Consider the following 25,551-nt stretch of genomic DNA (forward strand, 5'->3'; position numbering starts at 1 on the left):
GGTTCCGTTTTCATATAAACCATGCCTATTGTATGTCTAGGAACTCAGTCTCTATCTTGCTATTTTTTGGGTTTTACATTTCACTGCATCTTATTTCATTGTGCTAATGACCCAAAAAAAAAAATCCGAGCAACAAAAGTCAACAACTAACATTAGTCCTAAACTCAAGCATTATCAAAAAAGTGCAATTGTACCGAAACCTTCAGCTAAGATTCGTTGCCATTGTACCCATTTGATCTAAAGTACACCATCACTTTTTTGCAATTAAGTAGAATTGACAAAGAGTCGTGTCAGAATTGATTTTGGAGACGAGTGATTGTAAAACATTATAGTTATAATATATTGTATTTCATTTCAATTATGATCAAATGGGTAGACTTGCTATGAATATTTAAAGGTCAGGGTAAAATGGTGTATTCTGGAAGGTTTGAATTTTTGACCATTAAGCCTATTTAATTTGGTGTTATGTCTTGTGATTTTATGAATTGGCGTTGACACTGAATGTTGCTTTGTCACTGCATATTGAGTTTTAAGAGTTTTTCATATTTTAGGAAAGTGCCATTTAGTGAGAGTATTATCATTTCTATTCTTTTAATCCTGAAAATTTCATGTCATATTCCTGTTTTGCTTTGGGTTTCTTATTTGTGGTGTTTTGTAATCTATGCCAATCCAAACTTCTTGTTTCTAGTGAATTTTTGGTGTGCTCTGCGGCAAATTGTTATTATGAGGGTAATTACCTAATGACCTTAATGTTTCCTCGTTTTTTTTTTTGGCTTTCTCCTGTCCTTTGCAACTATTTCCACCAGAAAATGCCTATAAAACAAGCGTAGCAATATGAGAACATTTAGTAATCAATGCATACATCAAATGCAACATAAAGTTGCACCAACTTGGAATGGTAGGATGGTTGAGTAACAAGGAACTGACCATGGATAAGTGGACAGAGCTGCAAGAGAAAGAGGTGGTCAGATAGAATATGTTTCTAGGTAATAATAGACTAAATAATTTGCTTAAAGTTTAGCCAAGATAGATTCTAATGATGGAATTGGCTAGACTTTAGTTGGGTCACAAGGCCTTGTTTAGGTCTTTAGCGTTGGTATTGTTTTTTTTTTATGTTCTGCAATACTGAGATAAAGATATCTTGAGTTTTATAGTTGACAAGGATTTTGGTGATGGAATCCAATCCATACAATGCTTGCTCAAACCTTTTATTTGAGTTAATTGCTGATGATAATTGCAAATCAGAAGAGAAATTTGGCAAGATAGCTTTTTAACTGGAATTTCAAAAACATCCACAATAGTCTTTATTAGTTCATATTCTTTGTTTGTGTATTGTACATATTCATGTTAGTTCACCGCTGAGGACTAGCGACACTTGTCTGACAGCTCTGGAGACTCTCCAAACTTCATGTTGTACACTTTGCCATGACTCTGCAGTCTTAAGCCTCTTTGCTTTTTCAATGGCATCATCAATACCTGGGAAGGAGTTTGATCCGTAGACATTATGCTTTGCAGGTGCATATATCTGCAGGATATAGAAATATTAGCTTGATCCTTCTTGGATAGTTGGAGCTGTGCTTTCTCTTTTGCATATATGCTTTGATGTTTTCACAATGGGCTTTGTCACAAAACTCGTCTTTTTGTGTATGCTAGATTTCAAAAAGAAATTGGTGAACATGGAAAACAACTTAAATTAGGGATTCAGGAATCATTTAAGGAAGCACGTACCAAATGCTTATACCATGGCCTACCGGAGAGTCCATCTTGGTCTGTAAATGCTCTTTCTGCCATCATCAGCCTGTCATTGATCTCTCTTACTTTTAGGTGGTCTTTCTTCAATATTGATGTCCAGCCTCTGCTTTCTTCTATTGCCTGGAAAGTAATACTTCTGTTTTAGAAACATTCTTTATGCCTGTCTTGAGATACAGATGCTTTGATTATACCTTTCTCTTCTTATGTATCTTGGTGGCTGCTTTGGTTAGCTCGTCAATGGACTTGAACAATGGATCAAGGCTTATGCCCTTGTTTGAGATCACATCTTCCAACTCCTTTGCGCTTCTCTGTCACATATTAATTTGATTTCTTGGATTAACTTTTGTCACTGAACTCTCAGTCGGAAATTGTATACAATGTTTGTTTACCATTTCAACTTAAAGATACCTGGAGCTCATATGCATAGGATAGATAATTAAAAGGTAAAAACTCCTCATCTGCTAACCAAAGAGCAACCAAACCCCAAACGCTAGCCACTGTGTTTTCAAGGGCAGACTTAAGAGCAAAGAAAAAATTGGCAAAATAAAAGAAAAGAAAAATATATGTATTTTCAGGCATAGTTCAATTGACATTTTAGACTCTTTATGATTCATAACTTGGTGCAAATACCTTATATAGCAATAACTACCTGTGTGTTGGTTCCTTTTATGTTCTGAATGGTTTTTGATATGAATTTCTTACAAGTTGAATTGCTTCAAAATTAATATTTGTGTATAATTGCACATTCTATAATCAATATGCTATAAATAAAGAATATTGTGGATTGTTTTTGGCTGGAGTAAGATTTCATATTTTTAGATCCTTATAGATAGAAGTTTGATGTCAAACCTGCAACATGTCTTTGAAACATTGGATCACCAAACTTCTTCATCCAGATGAAGTCATCATACATTGAATGGTATACTGGGTAACCTGTGGGTGATTGTTAGCATCAGAAAGTCATCATATATGCATTAGTATATGCGTGTGATCTGAAGTAAAAGATTGTACTGAGGGGGGTCAGAGGATGTAATATTTTTGTTACCTTCTCCATAAGACACATCAGCTGATGCAACACCAATATGTTGCACAAAGGCTGCATAATCTGATCCTGCACGGCCTAATCTCCCAATCTTCATATACAAAGTACAAATTAGTGGGTGTTAAATAGTTTCAAGTTACATAATAAGCTGAAAACATTCACATGATAAGAGTCATCTTCCAGCTGTAAGTTATGCTCTGTGCAGTATGATTGCAGGTAATAAAATGTAGTTCGTCTTGCTTGAAAGGTTCATTAGGATCACATTATGAAGTGGTAGAATGAGATTAGGTAATGTTTACCTCAGGAGAGCTGCTGGAAACAATCCATGATTCGTAGATGGTCTGTGATGTGTTTTCTGGGTCTTTAACCTTCACAAATAAGTACTGAATGTGAATCTGATTGTGATGAGTGAGAGGGATGACTTGGTAATATTGTACTCCAGAGAATCATGCTCATACAGATATCTTGTTTTATTATTATTATTATTATTATTATTATTATTATTATTGTTTTCAGTATATCAAAAAGTTTTTAAGGGGAAGGGGGTGCTCTGGTTTGAACTTCTGACTTCCTATGGTACAAAGCTGACACTTGATCATTGGCTTACCAGCATAATGGCTTTTGGTATCATTTTTGAAATTGCTTTATATAACAGGAAAACAGATAGAAGAAATATTTTCCTTTCGTGGCTTAAATATCATTACTTTATTGCTTATGCTTTCTGGTGATGCTACTTAGTTCTAGTTATTTGGATACCTGCTGAGTAGCCTGTATGAGCAGTTCATCAAGTTGAGGAGTTGCAGAGGCATAAAATCCTGCTCCATGTACTGCAGAGTCAACATTTAAGTACGCTACAGACCCTGAAGCTAGCATTTCTCTGTTATCTTCAACCCACTCAGTTGATCCTATCTGGAAATAACACTTGGTTTATGTCACACATACACACGCAGTTGCATTCATACTCAAGTGCAAACACACAAACACAGGGAGAGAGAGAGACCAGGCCATATTCCTCAGCATCCCAGTTGCACAAGACAATTGTTCTTCGTGGTTTCCATCCTCTTTTCTGTAGCTTTGCCAATCTCTGAGCGACCTACAATGCATATCAAAGTTTTGTCAAGGGCTTATAGTTCTTATGCTATTATTTACTCCTATGCTATTATTTTCTTTGATTGAGAAGATAGTTAATAAGGCAGCATGTATTGGAGCCACAAATACCTCTAGCATTGCTGCTGTGCCACTGTTGGGATCAACTGCTCCAAATGTCCATGCATCCCGATGATTACCCAGAAGGACAAATCTAGAAGTAATTGTAGCAGGGTGATTAAATCATTAGAAGGGGCATATATGTTTTGCTAATTGCTTGATCTCTTCTTTTATTTTATTTTGCTTTGGTGATTACTAAAGTACTATAAAGGTGCTTAAATATACAAATTTAGCAGACAGATTACATGTTCTAGCTGTTTAAATGTTTCTCACCGATCAGGTTCTTCTGCTCCTTCAATCACACCAATAACATTTTGAATTGTTGCTACCGTCTGCTTTCCCTGAAATCTTGTCGATAGGTGGAGTCATATAGAAGTTCTTTTTGATAGGTAGGCCTTTTTTAATTTGTTTGTCTGTGTGTGCGTGTGTTTTCAAGTGTTTCAATTGTATGATGCATGAGATATATTCTATACTGAAACTAGGTTGTTGAATACTTACAGTATAACTGAGGTTTAAAACCCCTGGCCCTGGTCCAACCCTGTAAACTGGACCATCTTCGCTTCCTTGCCAGTCCTCATTTGCTATTTGTCCACTGATTGATCTCATAATTGTTTCACCATCAGTTGCTGATATTGGCAATGAAGGTATCAATGGAACATATCCTCCCTTTTCTACTTCATTATCTGATAACCTCTCGCAACCCTGGATACTTGCCCATCCAGGCGTGGTAGGATCACCAGCACCATCATAAACAGATCCTACCTGAACTCCACTTGGTGGCATCCACTTCGCGTATGGAAACCATCCTTCTCCACTGTCTCCACCGCCATAGTCTTTCCTGTCTGTATAGATGACTGCCCCTATAGCACCGGCCTCAAATGCATTATGCACAATATCTCCTCTATAAATTTTTCCATACCTTGCTAATACAATAGTGCCGGAGACATTCAACCCCATTTCTTTCAGTGTTGTATAATCTTCTACTCGTCCATAGTTCACATAGGTCGCAGGTCCACTTACCGTACCTGACTTTGCATATGCATGAAAAGTTGGTAGAACTTCATCTGCTACATCTGCATATGGATCTCCATCATATATCTCTTGATGGGGATCGAAAATGATCGGCTTTTCTGTAGGTAGGGTTGTTAGAGCTAAAGAACGCGAAACAGGATAAGTTAGGGACACATCATAGGAGGCGATGTGTGATTCTATATTGTAGGAATTGAGTGTAGATAGAACATAGGCTGCATCCTCTGCGTTGGCTGGTGTGCCGGCAACATGTGGCCGACGGGTGAGCATGTAGAGATTATGCGATATTGAGGCATTGTCAGATAGGGATTCAGATATGTAGAGGGAGTGATAGTAGGATTTTGGACAAGTGAAGAGCAAGGAGAAAGATGTTGCAATGGCAAGGAAGACAGCGGTGACTGTTTTGAACATGACGCTTAGTTGTTTTTGGTAACTTAGAGAACAGAGGTTATACTTACTGCTGATTGTTGTTGAAAAGGCTATTGCAGAGGTATCTTTTAGATTTTAGCAAGAGAAAGCTGAGTCAATGTCTTACTGGAGATTGCAGAGAAAACGAGGAAAGTTATTTGTCCTATTATTCGTGTAAAAATTGTTTCTGGAGTTGATAATGATTTTAATAAACAAACTTTATATTCTGCTTTCAAAGAAAAATACGAGTACGACACCATTTGCTATTTTGTTAGATAGTGGCCATATACGATATCCTGTCATTTCTTTTTTCTTGCTTTTTGATTGATTTGAGACAGGGACCATTTCCTACCTTTTATTCATTATCCAAGTGGAGGACTGGATAGTGATGAACTGGACGTCCCTTTTTCAGAAATGGAAGGCACGTCAACATGGTTGGGATTCCGTCGTCTATCTAATGTGACTTGCATAAAAATGTAAGGTTTGTGGATTTTATCTTCTCTCTGAGTCTCCTATGCGTCTTATTTCTGCCTATTACAGATCCTTTTTCTTTTTTAATCTCCGATTTTGGTTAATCTTTCTTCCTTCCCCTCTAACATTGGGTTAGCCCAACGGTTAAGAGAAAGTAGATGTCATTGACATCTTATCATCTGATTGACAAGTCTTTCAATTCAAGAGCTTGTTTACTGTAAATTTTACATAAAAAGACAAGATACCCTCTCATCAATCAGCATAGGGGTGATAAGGAGCTCGTTAAAGAGCAAAATACCGATTGTTATGCAATCAATTTCAACAGCTTTTTGATGGAAGTAGATTACTCAAGTTCTTAGGTTTGATGCTCCTCTTCCTGCTTATCCATCATGTAGATAGAGCTTCAATATTATTGTATGCAGGATTTGGAGATCCAAATTGTCAATTTTATATCTTTTATTTCTTCTTGGCCTTCGTTAGATTATGTATCACATATTATTACTAAAGTCTATTAAAACTCATAATCAATCATTTGATAGCATCTTTTCCTGTGAATTGCATTTGGTAGTTGCCAAATATATTGTCTAGAAACTATAGATAATTTTTTTTTCTCTCCAAACTTATGTAGTTTACAAATTAGCGTTACCTTTGAATTGTAATAATGATATTTCTTTATTTGATTGGTAAGTATATATCTTTTTGTTTAATAAGGGTCAAATGCATATGAACTATTATAGTTTTTCATTGTTTGTAAATTTTATATTTATTAAATACTTTAACTTATAAAATAATTAATGATTTTGAAGAAACATCAGTTGAGGATGAATGTAAAATTTTCTTGGACCGTACTGGTCTCCGGGAGCATGTGTAATCGAGGATGGTGTTTGGACAGATGAAGTCACGGGACCAGATTTGATTTCAATTATTAATCGTCTTTTTGACAAAATCTACATTTTAATATCTTCCTAGATTTAAATTTAATGTTCATTTCTAAATTGATTTTACGTTATTATCAATTGAGAACAACTGTCTCAGTTCCAAAGGCCGATGGAGGGGGCGGATGGGTGGCCGTGGCCCCCATCCCATAACATATAAAGTTTTTTAAGATTGACCTTTTAGAAAGTAAAAATTTTCAATTTTACCTCTTGTGTATATATCTTTTTAACTAGCCAAATCGATAATTAAAAAATGATTAAAATATTAACTTAATTTTATTAGCTAAGATTTGTAGGTATAATGTAATTATTCGGCATACCTTAAGCTATGGGCTAAACAGTCTTCTGAGCCAGCCCATATATTCTTCTTCTTCTTCTTCTTCTGTTCTTTTTATTATTTTGTTATTTGAACTGAGCCTATCCATTTCGTCTTATAATGATCTCTCCACCAAACGAATGGGACCGGTACTGCTACAGTGACACTACTCAAGAAAAAAGCAGAAGAAGAAAATGCTACTTTTCTCACAGCCAAAAGGTAAATATAAATAAGGGAAAGATCCAAAACCCAAACACAAATAAATTCTCTTTCTCACATCGCCAAAATTCTCTACAACAGCTACCTAAATTCAGTCTCATCAAACATTTGTTTCCTTTATCCATCTCTACCAAGTGGAGCCTACCAATTTCTTTTACATTAACAGTTAATCACTCTGTGACTTGCCACAATGCCCTGAAATAATGAAGCCATGTTGAGGACTGTTGAACTTAAATTTTACTCAGATAAAGATATACGTACCTCAAACTTAAACTTATTCGTAATTTATAATGAAAAGAATTATACTTTTATAGACTCAAACTCGAACTAGGCTTATTTAAATTTATAATTAAACTTGAGCGGATTATCTAGATTTATAAAAATTTCTTGAAAAAACAAGAACTGGGTTTTCAAATTTTCAGTTTTGATTATCTAATTTGCAAGCAGAGACTTGCTAATTATTAGGCTAATAATTCTATGATAATTATTCTAGAACGATGATTTATTGTTAGGTAATGGAAACATATAAAAAAATAATAATTAAAAAGAAAAGAAAAGAAGAAAAACAACTATCACTCATCACCTATTAAAGAAAGAAAGAAAGAATATATTCACCTTCACACACTAACACAAAGAGACACATTCACGGGCACTAGAAATCAACAAGAACAAAAAGCGAAAAAGAAATTTTTTTTTTGAAGAAACAACGTTTTCTATAACCAGAAAAGCGCAATCAGTCTTTGTGGCTTAGATTGTTTCTCTCACTTAACATGGATGTCAGTGGAAGAAGCACCCGTGAACTCCCTTTCTCTCAAACCTCACGTCACTTTTCACCTAAACCCAAGTACTAACTACTATCAAACCTTATATAAACTCTCCCTTCAGTCTTCGCTTTCATTTCTCAATTCTCATTCCATATACGTTTACAAAAAAATAAAGGGAGAGAGAAAGAAAATGTCAAATTCTAAACACATTCCCCGCTTTTTCTTTCTTCTTCTTCTTCTTATTCTGCTTTTGAACTCAGGGCAGACGGTAGGCCATACGAAAGGAATTAGGCCAAAAAAGTCTGCAACTAATATACCAACTGTAAATCAAACTAGAGTACAATTCTCAGAGCAGCAATTCATGAAGTGGGTCAATTTTGTTGGTAAACTAAAGCATTCACTTTTTAAAACTGCAAAGAATAAGCTTTTCCCTTCTTATACTCTGACTGTAGACAAGAATCCAGCAGCTGGTGATTTTACTTCTATCCAGGACGCCATTGATTCTCTTCCTTTCATTAATCTTGTTAGAGTTGTCATCAAAGTCCATGCAGGAGTTTACAAGTGAGTTCTTTTCTTTTATTTTCTTTTTCTTTTTTTATGTTTTTATCACAACTTGTTATTGAGAACATGTGCAATGTGATATATGTTTTTCTTGAATTATTATTTTAGTAATTTAAATTATTGTCTTATGTTTTTTGGTGGTCTTGGTTTTGGCTCTGCCTCTGCCAAACAAATTGGTCTGATTATGCAGAATCATGGATTCTAGAGTCGTTTTTGTCTATATTCACTTTCATGTTATTTCCTGTTGTTAATTCAATTTGAGAAATGGAGGAAAGTGATTCCACCTTTTGTTTTATATTGTGTCGTTTTCCTTTTCTTTTTCCTCATCTAATTTGATGTTATTTAGAGTTTGAACATGACTTCACAATTCTATATTCGATTCCAATATCATCAAGTCAAAATTGCTGACCTTTTTTCTACCAAAAATTCTCAATTGATCTCTTTGAATTTTTTTTTTTTTATTTATGATCGGAATAATATTATAATTTATATGCTAAATTAGTGAAACTCGTGTCTTTTTTTTCACATTTTTCTTAACTAAGAAACTTGTTTATTGGCAGAGAGAAAGTGAATATACCTCCATTAAAATCCTTCATAACCATAGAAGGAGCAGGAGCAGATAAAACCATAGTTGAATGGGGAGACACAGCTCAAACACCTGGAGCTAAAGGCCAACCTATGGGAACTTACAGTTCTGCAACATTTGCCGTAAATTCACCTTATTTTATTGCCAAGAATATTACATTCAAGAACACAACCCCAGTGCCTCCACCAGGAGCTATAGGAAAACAAGCAGTGGCATTCAGAATATCAGCAGATACTGCAGCTTTTTTGGGGTGTAGATTTTTGGGAGCTCAGGACACACTCTATGATCATTTGGGAAGACATTATTACAAGGATTGTTACATTGAAGGCTCTGTTGATTTCATTTTTGGGAATGGCTTGTCCTTATTCGAGGTAAGTTCAGTTAATTATTTGATATTCCATTTATAATTAAACAGTAGTTAAGAATGGTGGTGGGGTTCCAGGGATGTCACGTGCATGCAATAGCACAATATACAGGAGCTCTAACAGCGCAAGGGAGAAGCAGTCTGCTGGAAGACACAGGGTTTTCGTTTGTGAACTGTAAAGTCACGGGTTCAGGAGCTCTGTACCTCGGAAGGGCATGGGGTCCTTTTTCTAGGGTGGTCTTTGCCTATACTTATATGGACAACATTATCATCCCTAAAGGCTGGTATAATTGGGGCGATCCTACTCGTGAAATGTAAGTTCAATAGTTAAATTGTAAAAAAAAAAAAAAAAAAAAAAAAAATTAGCAAATTGTATGTTTTTTTTGTTTTTTTTTGTTCAAAAGAAATTTCGTTTCTTTGAAAAATAACTCTCAATCAAAACAGCCGTCACGGGGCATTATTGCTTTCAGTGGACGTTTTTTTTTAAAACAACTGCTAGCTAGGCTTTAGTGGGCGTTTGGACGGCGCCATAACATACACTCGATAGGTTTTAGGTGAGATCAGCTTTTTGGAACGCACGGTTTGTCCTCTTTGTAACCGAATGACCAAAATACCCACAGAGATTCCTCGCGTCGTCCACATGCTAATCCATGGGCAGAATCGTCAAACGGTGAAAAAGGGGTGGTTACAATTTGGAAGCGAGACGCAGACCATGTATATATATCGTCTGTCTTCTTCCTTGTTTAATCTTTACTACTGCAAAATCTACGTGTAATGCACCTAAAAAGACTGCACAGAAAAACCAGTCCACCTAACCTAGCCATATACATTACTGCATCTATTTGCGTTAGCTTTTAATTTAGTTTATGGCATCTAATTACCTAACCCTAAAGTTTCCTTTCCCTTCTCTATTGGCATTTTCAGTTTGTTTTAACTTATTTGGAATTGGCAGGACGGTGTTCTATGGGCAATACAAGTGCACAGGGCCAGGAGCTAGATTTGCAGGGAGAGTGTCATGGTCAAGAGAACTTACTGATGAGGAAGCTAAGCCTTTTATTTCTCTTAGCTACATTGATGGATCTGAATGGATCAAAATATAAACTCCTAGTCCTAAATGTCCTTGTCATGTTAATTACATCTCATCTCATCTGTAAAAAAGTAAAACTAAAAACCATCTTAGTGTGAGAATTTTGGCCTATAATTTTTATACTTTTTTTTTTTTTTTTATTTGATTTGATAAATTGAGTTTGACAATGGGCCTATGATTCACTTAGTGACTTAGGCTTGGGCCTTTGTACTAATTAGTTAGGGTTTTTTTTTTTAATAAAAATAAAAAAATTAAAAATAAGGGCTACTAGTACTAGATGTTTGGAAATAAAATTTGATCTGCAAATTATTGCTGTTTAAAGCTGGATTCATTCAGTTGAGCTTATTCTATTATTTAGCTGATAAATTTAATTTTTTCAAGATTGGAATTTATTTTATTTGTTCATTTAATTAATCATCATCCAACTAAATGGTAGAACGATGTTTTAATTCATTAGGGAAATATATTTAATACTTAAACCAAAACACTTTTGGAATTGATTTAATATATAGGAGGGTACGTTAACCCAATTCCTAATTAAGGTCTGCATAAAATTTTTATAGTTTGTTTTTTAATTTGTATTTACAATGCGACTCCAGTCACCGTTTCCAACCCTCTATTAGATTTGCATAAACAGTGATACAGTTACTGGTGAAGTTACAAAAGCTTGATAAACATGTCTATCTAGTCTTGAAGGGTGGCGAGGTTAAAAAAGGCACCTCTCTTGTTCTTTAGCTGCACATAAGTTCCTCTCTCTACCATTTTCCCATCTGCAACAAAGGCAATGGAATCAAGCTTCTTGATCGTATTAAGCCGGTGAGCCACCACAATGGTACTTCTTGCCACCATTATTCGATCCAATGCTTCTTGCACAACTTGTTCAGATTGCACATCAAGTGCACTTGTTGCCTCATCTAGTAATAATATTGTTGGGTTCCTAATTATAGCTCTTGCAATTGCTATTCTTTGCTTTTGCCCTCCTGAAAGTTGCACTCCTCTTTCCCCACATTCTGTCTCGTATCCATCTTTTAGCGACCTGCACAATACGAATGGAAAAATCAGAAAGGTGGGTTTCTCTCTATTTCATTAGCCTGTTCTTGAAAATGCAAGCTTTTGATATGGAAGAACATAAACAAAAAGTTAGAAATAGATAAGTTACCATATGTCTATATACTTACGAGATGAATTCATGGGCATTGGCGGCTCTGGCAGCCTCCACCACCTCATTCTCGGAAGCATCGAGCTTTCCAAAGACAATGTTGTCGCGGATGCTGCCTGAATAAAGCACAGGCTCCTGGCTGACAAGCGCGGTCTGCTTCCTATACCATTGAACATCTAGTTGTCTTATGTCTACACCATCAACTTTAAGTGAACCACTTTCAACATCATAAAATCTTTGAATCAATCCTATTACTGTTGATTTTCCGCACCCACTTTTCCCTACTAGTCCAATGCTTGTTCCAGGCTTCACTTCCAAGCAAAATTCGCGTAATATTAATGTCTCTGGTCTACTTGGATATGCGAAATCAATTTTCTTCATTTCTATCCATCCAGTTAATTTTTCTAGCTTGGTTCCACTGCTAGCACTGTCCCCTCCCTGACAAAGAAATTGCAAACTAATTTAATCAAACAGTTTCCAAAAGATAAATTATATATCAAAACTTAAAAACTGTAACTTACATTATTGGAAGAGCCTGGAATTAGAGATTGTCTGTCAAGAATCTGGAACACAGATGCGATTGCAGTGGAACCTTTTGCTAAATCAGAAGTCATGCTTCCTGCCTCAGCTATAACCTTTCCAGTGCTTACAAGAATAAAGAATGTTTTGAACACATCACCAGCTGATATCTCTCCTTTTTCTACTAAAGTCCCTCCAAACCAAAAATCTAAAGCCCATGACATGAAAGTTAGGCATTGCGCAGAGCCCATTCCGATTCCTGCTAGCCATGATTTTTTCCTTGCCTCTTTTCTTGGTTCCTCTTGTGCCTTATCAAATAATTGAAGTACTTTTTGTACACTTCCAAATGAAGTAACAATTCTATGGTTATATACTGCTTCTGCGGCAACTTGAGTAGAATGATTTTGTGCTTTGACAAAATTTGTTGTCATGCTAGAAAGCAAAACTTTTCTGGTGTAGAAACATAGAATTGTAAGCGGTTGAACTGAGATCATAACAAGTGCAAGCTTCCAAGCCACAACTAGTCCCATGATCATTGCTATGGTAACTGCAGAGGTTGTTTGAACTAATAAAGAAACTCTATCTGCGACAAGGGATTTTACCATGGTGGCTTCATTACTCAATCTTGAACATAAAGCTCCACTAGAGTTTTGTTCTTCATCGAACCAAGCCGCCTCAAAAGTCAATATCTTTTCTAGCATTCTCAATCGGATTCTCTTCGTTAGCCTCTCACCCATATAACCAAAATTGTAGTGCTGCACAAGATTCAAGGTTATAGAAATCAAGGAAAGTGAGCAGAATATTAAGGAGTATGTGCGCATTCGAGCATGGACTTGTTCATGGCTTGGTGCAAAGAAAGCTGATATCATGCCACCAATGGTTAAGGCATATACAGGTTGCACTGCACCAAAGATTATAGCTGAAAGACTTCCTATTAGGCCTTGCTTCCATTCAGGAGAGTTCAAAGACAAAAGGCGAGAGAAGGAAGGTGGGGGGTGAGATACAGGCTTTTTTGGGCTGTCAATGATAGGTAGTGGTGATGCAAAGATAGCTGGACTTGATTTTCCTGTGCTTATCCGGCCACCGCTGCTTCTTGCAACTGAAGACAAATGTAGTTGATCAGGGTTTTGTTCATGGTCATCACAACTGAACTGCCCTTGTAGCTTTGCTAGGTTAGCATAGTGTCCATTTTTTCTCTGGATCAGATCATTATGTGAACCTAATTCAATGATGCATCCATTGTTAACCACTGCAATGAGGTCTGCATTTCTTATTGTAGCTAGCTTGTGTGCAACCACCTGAAGATGCATAATTCAATAGCTAGCTTAGTTAGACAATATTGAATGAGATAAATTTGACTAGCAATTCTAATAAGATCTAACATAATTTGATGCAAAAATCTATTACCGTTTGAGCTGCTTTTGAGAAATATTTCACGGGTTCTAGTTATAGGAAGTTTCATGACAGCTAAACAATACTCTCACTGCCTATTTCAATAGAATATAAAATGATTCTCCTCCCATAAAAGTAGTTTCAATCTTAATCTCAAATATTAGTAGGATTAGTGAGTAAATTACCAGTGTAGTTCTTCCCATGGAGGCTTGATCAAGAGCATTTTGGACTAGTTTTTCTGACTCAGAGTCAAGAGCACTTGTTGCTTCGTCGAGTAAGAGAATAACAGGGTTCTTAACGATGGCTCTAGCAATGGCAATACGCTGCTTCTGCCCGCCAGATAAAAGTGCTCCTCTTTCTCCAACCTTTTCAAATTAACCTAGGCATGTCAGATTTAATCTATGCTGAAAACGTCTATATATATAAACAAAAAAGATGTGAAATTTATTTACCTTTGTCTCATAACCTTCTGGAAGCTGTCTTATAAAGTTATGAGCATTTGCAGCCATAGCTGCGGCTGTGACTTCATCCATTGTAGCATCAAGCTTTCCAAACATGATATTCTCTTTAATTGATGTCCCAAATAAAGCATGTTCTTGGCTAACAAGACCCATTTTTCCTCTTATCCATTTCAAATTTAATGTTCTTATATCAACACCATCAATCTTGACAAATCCACCATTAGCATCATAAAATCGCTGTACTAAAGCAATGGCAGTGGACTTTCCACTTCCACTTGCACCAACAAGGGCAACAGTTTTTCCTGCTTCAATTTTAAGGCTAAAGTCTTTAAGGACAGTGGAATCTGGTCGAGATGGGTATGTGAATTTGACATGTTCGAACTCTATTTCACCTTGCATTTTGTCTAATACAATTCCTTTTGTATCTTCACTATCAATTTCTGGAACTCTGTCAATCCTGTCAAATATTCGGGTGGCGGCAACAGATGCTTCTGTGAAGTACTTCAAATCAGGAAGTGCAATTCCAAGGGATCTGCATTGCATATTTACTGCCTTAATTTTGACTAACAAACACTCTTAAAAGGAAAAAAGTTAGCTCCTGAAAGTAAAAAAAATAGAAGCTTTACTTGTTAATTTGATAAATTTGTTTGTTCTTTTTATGCTTACAAGGAAACAAGAAATTAACCAAAAGGAATCTAAATGTTCTTTTTAGTAGTGCTCTAAAATTATCTTTACTAGTAATGTTCTCCTTTTGACTGCCCTAAAAAGGTTGGTGCCTCTTGATTATAATTTAGGCTAACCAGTAGTATTTTTAATAGTATATACTTAAGTGGAGGGAGAAAAAAAACACTTTGAATCTAGAAATAGTTATAATTAAAGAATAAAAGCACAAACATGTTCATCAACAAATATGCTCATGAAATATTAAGCTATGTTCTTCTTTACTAATTAAAAGGGAAAGTGTTAAATCTTTGCATGCTTTCATATTATATGCAAGATCATGCAACAAATGCAACTTTAATCCACTTTACAGATAAATGAATATATATTTTCTAGAAATTAATAATGCCTTTTTTTGAAAAAAAAAATATTACATATATAGAAATTCTAACTTTCAATGGAATCATTACAAATTCTCATGATGAAATAAAGGTACTTTCAAAAAGGAAACCCACATTTTGAATGAGGGATAATTAATAATTAGTACAAGGAGTTTATCGACTATAATAGAGTTCCATATATATATATATTAATTATAATCAGCAAGAACAAAACCTAGAATTACACAAAAAAGCATAGTATAACCATGAATTAAAAAGAAATTAACTTTAAGGTGCTGTTCTTTCCTTTTTCATAATATATATAACCATGAATTAATTAGTAAAAGAAAATTTGAGAAGGATATACAATGAACATTCATTTAATTAACACTTATCTTATCATTAATAAATTTAGCTGCTTTTTAGCTAGTAAATAAGATTAAGCAAATAGAGATAAATATGTTTGAAAGAAATATAAGTATGTAAATTAGGAAAAAGAATATAAAAGTTGAAAGCTACATACAGTCCTCCTAATATGAAGGAAATGCCAGCAGCATATATCCTCCCTCCACTTTCTCCTTTGTACATAACCAAATGACTTCCATACCAAGCAATAAATGCCCATATGGCAAAGGATAGTCCAGTGCTTCCTACTGCGAGACCTTTCGCTATGCCTTGTTTGATTCCTAGCTTTGATGTCATGTCCAATATTGCTGAATATCTATCAACAATCCTTTTCTCAGCAGTGAATGCATAAACTGTCTTAATAGAGCTCAAGGCCTGCTCAACAATGGCGTTTGCTTTACCATACTCTTTATGAGCCTTTTTGGACAAGTAGAGAAGGTATTTCCCATAAATCATTCCAGGTATTATTAACAAAAGCAAAGTTGGAAAAGCTACTAGAGACAGCCTCCATGAAAAATAGGTAGAAAATGCAAGTCCTGATATGAAAACTGTTGCGTGCATCAAAAATATGGGCACCTGAAAATAATTTTAAAGCAAGTGAAAATTGATAAATTATATATATAAATTAAATTTCTAAAGGAAACTACATGCTTTTAAGTGATTAATTAGATCAATAAATTACATAATAATAAATAAAAATGTTGTACCTTTTCACTAAGTACTTCTTGTATAAGAGAAGTATCTTTTGAAATGCTATTTATGATCTCTGAAGTAGTTGCTTCCTGTGAATCAAAGAACCCAACTTCTTGTCTGAGAACAGCTTCCAAATACTTGTATCGGATCTTCAAAACCTGTCGCTCACTGGTTTTGCTCCAACAGTAACCTTCTGTAACCATCAAATTTATATTATATACTTGATTAGATTCAAACTGAAATAGAACAATTAGGGTATTCTAGCTAGGGTTCCATAAAATAATGGCTCTCTATTGAAGATTTCAATATTGTGTCTCCTCAATTGTATACTAGCTAATACCACCTTTAGCTCTGTGGATGCTTTTTGGAATTGCAACCCATTATTGTCATCTCATCTTCACACACACCTCTAGCTAGCACCTTTCGTCCTAAGAAAGCAATATATATATATAGAAAAAATAGAACTTTTGAAATTACCCATAAATGCCATCGCCATGACTGCTAATCCCAAGTACACAAAATATAAGCTGCACTGTTAACAACACCAAAAAGGAAATGTAAGTGTATCAATTAGTCTTAAAGCAAGAAAATGAAAGAGAGAAAGAAAGTTGACTACCTTTTCAACTTCAGACATGAAATTGGCTTGATTTTGTTGGGTCGTTTTATTATTACCATAGCCTAAGCTGTTCATTATGCGGCTGGCAAAGACTAAAAGACAGTTAGTTGACATGCCATCTCCAATAGCTCCAATAGTACCCATAATCATAAGCAACATATCAACCCAATCTGCATATCTAAAGATTATGGCTATGGACTTGCTCTCTTCCCTTCTGATATTCTTCTCATTTTTCTTTGGAGAAGCCATTCTTCTGATTTGTTTCCAATTTCTCAAAAGATGACTGCTTTTTTCAGTATCTGCTAGCTATAGCACATTAGAAAAAGAGAAAAGGCCAAAGAGGTATTTGTGGCTGACTCAAAGAAAATGATTGCATATCTTCTTCTATATATACAGGGAGAATGCGAGCAGTGATTTTCCATCAACCAACCCGTGTTTGTTTTATGATTATATTAATCATAGTATAATTGCTTGGGGTGGTTAAATATATTATATTATAATTAATGTTATAGTGGTGGATACTTTCCATAAGATCAAAGCATGATTAAACCTAACAAAGGTCGAGTATTTTCAAGAAAGATGACTAATTGGCCATTTTAATTTGTTTTTACTCCTTGCTTTTTCTTTCATTTTTGTAGTTTAGTTATATATATTGTGATGTGAGATTGCTTTCAAAAAGAAAATGTCCCGTCTTGTTGGCTTTTTAAGTTCACTAGTAAATTAGCAGTCAAGGCAAAACGCTTAAGTGGTAATCCAGGTTTCATTTGGCTTTTGCAATTCTTGCAAATGCATATATTAGAAAAATTACAAAGACTAATAAATTATAAGAAATTCTCATGGTTTTTGCACAAGTAATGTAAGATAAACAAAAAAAAAAAAAATGAATTAGCCCTATTTTTTTAAAGAAAAATGTCTTTAACAAGCTTAATTAATTAATTAATTAAGAATTAATCTGTAAAAATTGATGCAAAGAAATAAGAAAAGTAAAGGAAAAAGGAGAGGAAAAGAGAGATTATTCAGTTGGTTAAACATATTACTATATTTTAATCAAAATGGGTCAGCTAAGTTTGCATTCTGTCATCCCACTACCCACATACATATATGTATGTCTGTAGCTGTATTCGTTGGACTTTGAAATCCTTTGTGCATCTCTCCAAATGGGAATCGAAATTTTATATTATTTAATTATAATTTAAACCTCTTTTCTTACTTGCCGTTCCTTTTTCTCCTCTTCTTCTTCTTCTTCTTCTTCTTCTTCTTCTTCTTCTTCTTCTTCTTCTTTTCAACTAGTATCCAAAGAAGAGCTGTAATAGAGATCCTCTCTAAACCCTCCCACTGAAAGTATGATTAGACAAATTAAGCTAAATCGAAATGATGACTGATTAAAGCGATCTTCCCCAAAATTCATTTTCCTTTTTAAAAATATTGTTCAATAACTATATATAATAAATTAATTTCATTAGATAAGATATATAATATAATCTCTAACAGATTGTATAAAATATACGTAAGAGATTACATGAAATATGTAATCTCTAGTAGGACCAACATCTACATATTCTATAATTATACACAAATTGATGGAATAAAATCTAATAATCCCCAATAACCATATATTACAAAATCCAATAATGTATTTTTTTATTTATTTAAATTTCCATTACTAGGCAGGATCCATTATGTATAAATCATGTGCAATGTCTGTTTATTTTCTTATTAGAAAATGTTATCTTCATATATAATGGCATTCGATTCTTTGCACATAGAATAAAGTACCTTTTACCAAAGTTATTTCTTCATAAATTATTTTAATTTATCAATATATTACAGGATCTTTATCAATCATCATCACCCTGAAAGGAAAAAAGATCAATTCTTCTTGATGTATATAATAGGTAGGGTACTTTCTTTTATCAAAAAAAAAAAAAAAAAGATATATCATACTATACATGAGAAGTATATTAGAAATATTATGTATAATATATATTCTATTCGTTGTGATGGATTTGATATATTTTCATTAATTTATTTCTTAATTTGATGCCTAATTGCATATAAGAAAAGGCTGTTCCTTTTAACTACTACGTTCTGTACCAAATCCGTTTTTTAAAAAATAAAAGCTTTGTTTAGCTCATTTTTTTATTTATTTTTTGAAATAGAACATATAGTTATAACGTTATATACCATTTGAATTCCACAGTTGTATAGATTAATTTGCAAATGTCTATAAAAAACAATAATTTCAACCTTTTTTTTTTCTCTTTTGAGTGTGGATAATTTGTTTCATTTTTTTTTTTTAATTATTGGCAAAAGAGAATTTGTCCTTGATAAATTATTATATTTGAGTGCCACGTACCTCGGTCTGGACATGTGAAAAAAATATTCTTTAATTATCAATTATTGTACATTTCTGGGATAATAAATGAATAGAAATTGCTATCAACTATCAGTTGGTCCAGTGGAATGAGGTGTTGGATCCTTTAAACAACGTTCAGGATTCGAACCTTAACGTTGTAAATGTAAAAAATTGGATTGGGAGACATAATGAGTCTCTGCAGAATCCAAGTCTAAATTAATCTGCTATGCCAGAAACTAAATAGTTTAACAAAATAAAAAATAAAAAATGTTAAAAATTACATAAACGTGAATATATATAAGCCGGCTTTTCCGCCAAAATTTTAGGTAATTTAATAAGAATTGGATCGTTGTCCAAATAATCCCATCATTCTCCGTCCAACATTAGGCTACAAATCTCAAAGACAGTGCTAATACCAAATTAGTGGACTTAATAAACAATTATAGTTGCTGTGAGACAATGTGTTTTTCGTTAAATAAATCGCATGAAAGCACTACTTTCTTTCACTCTTTAGAGTGTGAACCAATTTTTTTACCTTCTTTTAATTTTTTAATCTTTTAGGTCATAATCAAGCCCTACGAAAATAATAATTAATCTTGGTTTTGTAGTATTTTTCATTTAATAAGCATGTGAATCACGTTTTATATATATATATATGGTAATGGTATTACTTTGCCTCATCTATTAATTAATATTATTATAATAGAACTGGGGAGGAAGTGTGGCTGCCGGAGAGGAAATCTGAAGTCTTTGAGCATTGAAACTTCGTAGAAAACAATTGCAATGTGACCTTTTAAGTGCTAACCATTCCGACATAGTGCATAATAAGATAATTAAGCACACGTTGCTTTTGGTCTGTGGTTGGAACTAGGTTTGTTAGTTTAATGTTCACTAAATAAGATTGCAAAAATTTTTTTTTTCTTTTAATCACGTGTTGATATTCCTTTCAAAAAGAAAAAGAAACCTATTGAGGGAAATGATTTTTTCTTATTTGGAAAGGGTGAAAAAATATCAAAGAGGAAAATATGCAAAATGATAATTTTCCTCATAAAATTAAATTCTCTCCAAATTGAAGAAAAACATGATGATTGAATTAAGAAAATTATATTATTTAATTTGAATTAGTACTCTCCCCTCCAAATGAAAACTTAAGTAAAGGAACATATTTAGTAAAGTTTTCCCTTTTGTAATTCTAAAAATTAAATAAAAAAATATTATCAATAATCAGGCATGTAGATATTTGGGGGAGGGGCTTGTTCTTTCTCTCCTGATAGTCCCTCCTTTTCTCTTTTTTTTTATCCTTTTTTATATATTTTTTTATAATAATTTAATTTTATGTCTGGTCTTTTAAGAGAATGAGTCTCTTAGCATTAGTTCGAAGAGATCGATAAAATCCTAATATATTTTCTTAAAAAAGACAAAAAAAAAAAATAACTAAAATTTTGAAATGATCAATGAACATTAAATAAAAATATAAAAAAGGTGTATATGCAAGATATCATGTAAGCTAGAAATATAAGTCATTAACTAGAAGTATGGAATATTCTAATTTCATATTGGCATATGCATACTGGCACAACAAAAGCAGTCTGTGATTGATTTATTAAATTTAACCATGAAATTAGGCTTTACGTGGGTCTTCTTCTTTAATCCCAAGCCACTAGCTTTAATTATCAAAACTATCATCTTACATCATCAACATAAAGAGTGAAAAATATACACAAAGCTATGGCTGGTGGGATTGACTTAACCTATTTGTTTTTTTTTTATTTTATCAAAATTTTTTTAGGATGATCTATCCATAGTTCTAGCCATTTCATTAGCGTACAAAAATGTGACAAACAAACAGAAACATGAAAATGACAAAAAGCAAGGACCAAGAGAGACTCGCTAAAAACGAGATTTAAAAAGTGAGCTTTCTATCGCCATCAAGCAAAATATAAACTAAATGTCACTTACCTTTAATTGCATGAAAGTGGTTGTCACAAAGACACAAGCGATATAAAGAAGGTATTTTTGAAGATTTATTAAACAAAAGTTAAAGCAAAACAATAATAATGACTCACAAACCACTGCCATTGCTGATGCAGATCAGAAGACAATCAGAAGACAAGAGGTGTTTCAGGGGTCCATGGCTTCACCATTCCATATTTTCTTTTCTAAATATGGTCATGCAAAAGGATTCCTATTACATCAAACAGTCCTTCCTTCCCCATAAAACCTTTAACATGTATACAGAATGAGAAAAAAAAAAAATATATATATATATATATATATATATAAGTTCGAAAAAAACTAGTATTAGTGACTTCTTGACAACAACAGCTTACATATAAGTTACAACTGAAAGTGACTTGTTAACCGCTGGTTTCGAAGGGGATAAAATCATACCTCTTGATGAGTATCCCTATAATGAGAAAATGAAGAAACCAATCTTTTTCCAGCAAGGCATCTTTCGAATTTCCATAGTGTGATTGTGCTTCTACGTTGAATTTATAGATAAAGTCACTCATCCCATTTGGCAATGTTCTTCCTGGTTAGCATCCCTATACTGTGGACCAGAAGAGGGTGACCTTTGTCCAGTAAGAAATGCGAAAACCTGCTTCAAATTTCCCCTAGATGGTCGAGCACTTACTGCAAATTTGCATATAAAAACAAGTCGCCTTCGCATCTCCCACTTAGTAATACAGGTATTGTGAAAGGATTCGCCATCGTCAAAGGTTCCTATTGAGAAATCAGAAAGTTCGAAAATGCTTGAGAAACTGAAAGCAACCTTCTAAATTCTTCTGATATGATTGAAGGAGCACACGAAACTGACAGGTGACAGCAAATCAAATGAAATTGACAATGGTATCCCAATTATATGTCGGTATCATAGAAAATCCATTGGCCTGCAAAACTTTGCTAAGATGAACAATTCATCAAGAAGGAAAGTACAGGCCCAAATAATACATGCTGGGAAAGGCAGTAGGAAATGTTGCACCAACACCGAATCAGACAACAAAAGAAAGGGTTAAAGATGAACTTTTCCTCCATTTCTCAGGCATCAGAAATTATTTTATCTTTGTGGAATATGCATGCATCTTACCCGCGTCACTGAATAATGATGTCAAAATTGCCAGACAAACACATATGCTGATATCTTCCCCTGCAAACAGTATATAATAAATACATCAGCAGTACTCGAACCATGCGCAGGCGTCAGATGGAAATAAAATTTCTATTCAATTCTTCCAGCAATTCTAGAAAGCACTGGTATATTAATATACTGATTCAATAGTTAATTAGCTCTACAAGCGCCAAAAACAATAAACCAACCCAAGATGTGACAATCAGAAACTAGAAAGTGATAATTACAAAATGCAAAAAGACAAATTTGGAATGCTGCAACTTAAAAATCAATAATTTCATATCTCTCCACATTGAAGCCTATCAAGCAGTGCGATTCCAGTAGGCAAGACAGCATTTACAGATACTTACCATTGCAGCAACAAACTAGAAGTTTATTCCCCTTGCTAAGATTCACTTTTGCAAAGTTCACTGCTGCAGGAAGATTGCTTAATATGGAAAATCGATCAAGTTTTGAGCTCTGCACAACCAAAAAAAAAAAAAAAATTCAGAAAAAAAGGAAAATAAAAAGTGTTGCATTGATGAAATAATTAAATTGCCATCTCTTTCCTTTCATACGCACCACCATAGGAAGATGCAAATATGCTTCACTATCTTGTAGACAGACTGAGCAAGAATTTTGATCACAGTTCAAGATACAATCAACATCAGACACATGTGCAGCTGCAAGAAAAGAGGGAAGAGAGATAGGAAGGATATAATTGAAAGTAGGCGAACAGAAAATTAATGAGAAACATAAGGGTTACTGCCTGTGTACAGATGGAAAAGAGAAATAAAGAAGAAAAGGGAACACCACATAAGGCCTTCTTGAAGAACATAAGACCCAAAATTAGTGGAACATTTAGAATTTCAACCAAATGTGTTACCAGATGCTAAATTGTTAAACCCCAGGTGAATAATATTAAGAAATTCCATCTTATTATTCCCTGAAAGAAATAACTAACACAAAGGAACTTGAAATTTAAAAAAGATAGAGAAAAGAAAGACTGATAAAGATAAGCCTTAAAGATTTTCTTCACGTGAAACACAGGGGAAAGCATACATAACAAACTTATTGAACAAATTGCAAAATTTTATGTTTTAATTTTCTGGACATCAGAATAAAAGATTTTGTACTTCATAGTGTATTCCTATGATAATAAACTCAACTCATAAATTAGCTTACCGAGTTGAGTTGTACCCACTGCAAGATTAGTAGAGCCTAGCCAAAACACTGCCTGATCTTCATCACACGACTCCAGAGTGCCATTGTGGTTATAAAGATTCAAATATAATGAATGTTCTATTTCAGAAAGATCAGAAGTGCTGTCTGACACCCTAGAAGGCTTCACAGTCACCTGAGGAGCAGTCTGTCCCCTTTGAGCACGATACACTCTGTCCTTCTCAACAATATCAGCTACCTTTTGGTTACACAGATCAGGACCTGAACTTATTATATCATATGCATGATGCCAGAAAAGACTAGGGGACAGACACCTTGCCCAACTTTCTTCATCATCTCCAGCTCCTGCTATATAATTCCAGCTAAACTCAGATGTAGTCCTATGCTGATAAATGCTGCTTGAGGAAGACGCTGAAACAAGTATAATAGGCGTGAAATCCCAGGAATCATGATCCGGTACTTCATTCAACCAGATTACAGTCTTTTGCGATATCCATAAAGGTCGAAGAGGCTTTTTCAAGCATGATGCGATTAAAGCAATATCAGCTCCACTATCTTCCATCTGTTTTGTCCACTCTTCTATACGGTCCTCAATAGCTGCTTTCTCTGTTTCAGAAACCCAAAGGGGAAGATGCAAAGAACAGTCCCAATTCTGCGAAGCCAGTCTTTTATTTTCAGCATCATCAGAGGTATCCATCTCCTATCAGAATGCGAGACGACAAATGCTGAGATGAGAATGTTTATAAGTGTTTTGGCCAAAGGTACAGACTTTGAAAAAAGAGCGGACATTTCATAAAACATCACCAGTAAATGCCTAATAATTAAATGTCATTAAACAGACTCAGTTCATTACAGAGGAAATTGACATAATAGAATCCCATAGATATTGATGCACGGAAGGACTCAAAACAGTTATTTCAGCATCCACTCCATCAGAAGCAAAAAGAGACTTACCTCTTCCATCATCGTCCCATTATCACGCATTTTATTAATATGGTTAAGAATGGAGCGATTCAAAACACAAGTCCAAATGGGGATTGTTTTTGACATGCTATCCGGAAATCTCTTTCCTTTTCTAGTCGAATCAACAATAATACACCCTCCTTTCTGTCCTACCATTGAACCAGAAAAAAAAAAAAAAAAAAAACTTGAAACACCGATTGAAATTCGTATCGAAATGGAAGCAAAAAGGAAAATATTCACCTGCAAGCTGGGCGACATGGAGGTTGAGGCGAGAGGTGTTAAACGACCAATTATTTGTGTGGCCATCTGTGGATTTGAAGTAGCAAGTACCATAGAATTTGGGAGAGTACCAGAGACCACAGCGGAGGTTGGCGAGAAGAGGGAGCTCCGGCCATAGCTGAGCAATTTCTCCTACAAAAATTGAGTCCTCGTATATAGATCTCAAAGCATTGTAGAGAGTGTTGTCTCGCCGTTTTATTGTTCTAACTGCTCTGTATATACTTATCTTACCTTCGCCGTCCATGGAACTTGACAAGGTTTGATCGGCAACAATTGTGTATTCTAGGGTTTAGCTAGACAGAGATTGATAATGAGCTGTTCAACGGCCTGTCGTTTTAGAAAACTGAATCTGAGATTCTTTGTTTGTAACTTTGTGAACTGCCAATTCTCAAAACAATTGGTTTTTACTCCACGTGATAGATACACGTCCAGTCGTTCCACGGTCTCGAAATGATTAATGAATGAAAATGAGTAATCGTTCATCTAATCGGTCAGTACAGTAGTAGAACTAGAAAGTCACATGCTGCAACCACTCGCATGTCCTTTAAAAACAGGAGTCAACGTGATGTCGTTTGACGAGCACAAATAAATTATAAAAAAACGGCTAGTAATTAACCATTTTGAGAATTATTTTCGT

The 25,551-nt window shown here is 34.4% G+C and overlaps 4 protein-coding genes across 10 annotated transcripts; 1 reads left to right on the forward strand and 3 right to left on the reverse strand.

The window, feature by feature from the left end:
- Nucleotides 1–1,253: 1,253 nt before the first annotated feature.
- Nucleotides 1,254–5,629, reverse strand: LOC105637832 (Peptidase M28 family protein). 3 transcript variants are annotated; one of them, XM_037637105.2, is made up of 12 exons: nt 4,499–5,629; nt 4,274–4,341; nt 4,013–4,094; nt 3,795–3,887; nt 3,551–3,703; nt 3,094–3,162; nt 2,798–2,885; nt 2,602–2,685; nt 2,161–2,249; nt 1,944–2,060; nt 1,729–1,872; nt 1,254–1,649 (listed from the first exon to the last, which is right to left on the reverse strand). In XM_037637105.2, the coding sequence occupies exons 1-12, from the start codon at nt 5,438–5,440 to the stop codon at nt 1,503–1,505; spliced, it is 2,076 nt and encodes a 691-aa protein (XP_037493033.1). In that variant the 5' UTR covers nt 5,441–5,629; the 3' UTR covers nt 1,254–1,502. The 3 variants fall into 3 exon arrangements, with proteins under 3 accessions (XP_037493033.1, XP_012076851.1, XP_089581282.1); XM_012221461.4 differs by having other exon boundaries at nt 1,254–1,525; nt 4,499–5,627; XM_089725156.1 differs by having other exon boundaries at nt 1,510–1,649; nt 1,752–1,872; nt 4,499–5,628.
- Nucleotides 5,630–8,113: 2,484 nt separating this feature from the next.
- On the forward strand, nt 8,114–10,854 carry LOC105637833 (Pectin lyase-like superfamily protein). 2 transcript variants are annotated; one of them, XM_089725157.1, is made up of 4 exons: nt 8,156–8,703; nt 9,264–9,660; nt 9,732–9,967; nt 10,606–10,854. In XM_089725157.1, exons 1-4 carry the CDS (start codon nt 8,333–8,335, stop codon nt 10,751–10,753), a joined length of 1,152 nt encoding a protein of 383 aa, XP_089581283.1. In that variant the 5' UTR covers nt 8,156–8,332; the 3' UTR covers nt 10,754–10,854. The 2 variants fall into 2 exon arrangements, with proteins under 2 accessions (XP_089581284.1, XP_089581283.1); XM_089725158.1 differs by lacking the exon at nt 9,732–9,967 and having other exon boundaries at nt 8,114–8,703; nt 10,606–10,841.
- Nucleotides 10,855–11,261: 407 nt separating this feature from the next.
- On the reverse strand, nt 11,262–17,376 carry LOC105637834 (putative ABC transporter B family member 8). Its single transcript, XM_012221464.3, has 9 exons — nt 17,026–17,376; nt 16,887–16,941; nt 16,424–16,602; nt 15,835–16,292; nt 14,263–14,803; nt 13,996–14,175; nt 12,421–13,716; nt 11,919–12,337; nt 11,262–11,776 (listed from the first exon to the last, which is right to left on the reverse strand). Exons 1-9 carry the CDS (start codon nt 17,272–17,274, stop codon nt 11,425–11,427), a joined length of 3,729 nt encoding a protein of 1,242 aa, XP_012076854.1. The 5' UTR covers nt 17,275–17,376; the 3' UTR covers nt 11,262–11,424.
- A 4,007-nt stretch (nt 17,377–21,383) lies between these two features.
- Nucleotides 21,384–25,377, reverse strand: LOC105637835 (initiator tRNA phosphoribosyl transferase family protein). Of its 4 annotated transcripts, none has more exons than XM_089725398.1 (7): nt 24,876–25,372; nt 24,627–24,784; nt 23,676–24,372; nt 23,073–23,173; nt 22,862–22,970; nt 22,470–22,529; nt 21,384–22,105 (listed from the first exon to the last, which is right to left on the reverse strand). In XM_089725398.1, the coding sequence occupies exons 1-7, from the start codon at nt 25,156–25,158 to the stop codon at nt 21,891–21,893; spliced, it is 1,623 nt and encodes a 540-aa protein (XP_089581524.1). In that variant the 5' UTR covers nt 25,159–25,372; the 3' UTR covers nt 21,384–21,890. The 4 variants fall into 4 exon arrangements, with proteins under 4 accessions (XP_089581524.1, XP_089581527.1, XP_089581526.1 ...); XM_089725399.1 differs by having other exon boundaries at nt 21,965–22,272; nt 24,876–25,377; XM_089725401.1 differs by lacking the exon at nt 24,627–24,784 and having other exon boundaries at nt 23,676–24,397; nt 24,876–25,016.
- Between the last annotated feature and the right edge of the window lie 174 nt (nt 25,378–25,551).

The sequence above is a fragment of the Jatropha curcas genome, chromosome 8 (genome assembly GCF_041381405.1).
Source record: "Jatropha curcas cultivar XTBG-Jc1 chromosome 8, XTBG_Jcur_1.0, whole genome shotgun sequence".
Taxonomy (NCBI): Eukaryota; Viridiplantae; Streptophyta; class Magnoliopsida; order Malpighiales; family Euphorbiaceae; genus Jatropha; species Jatropha curcas.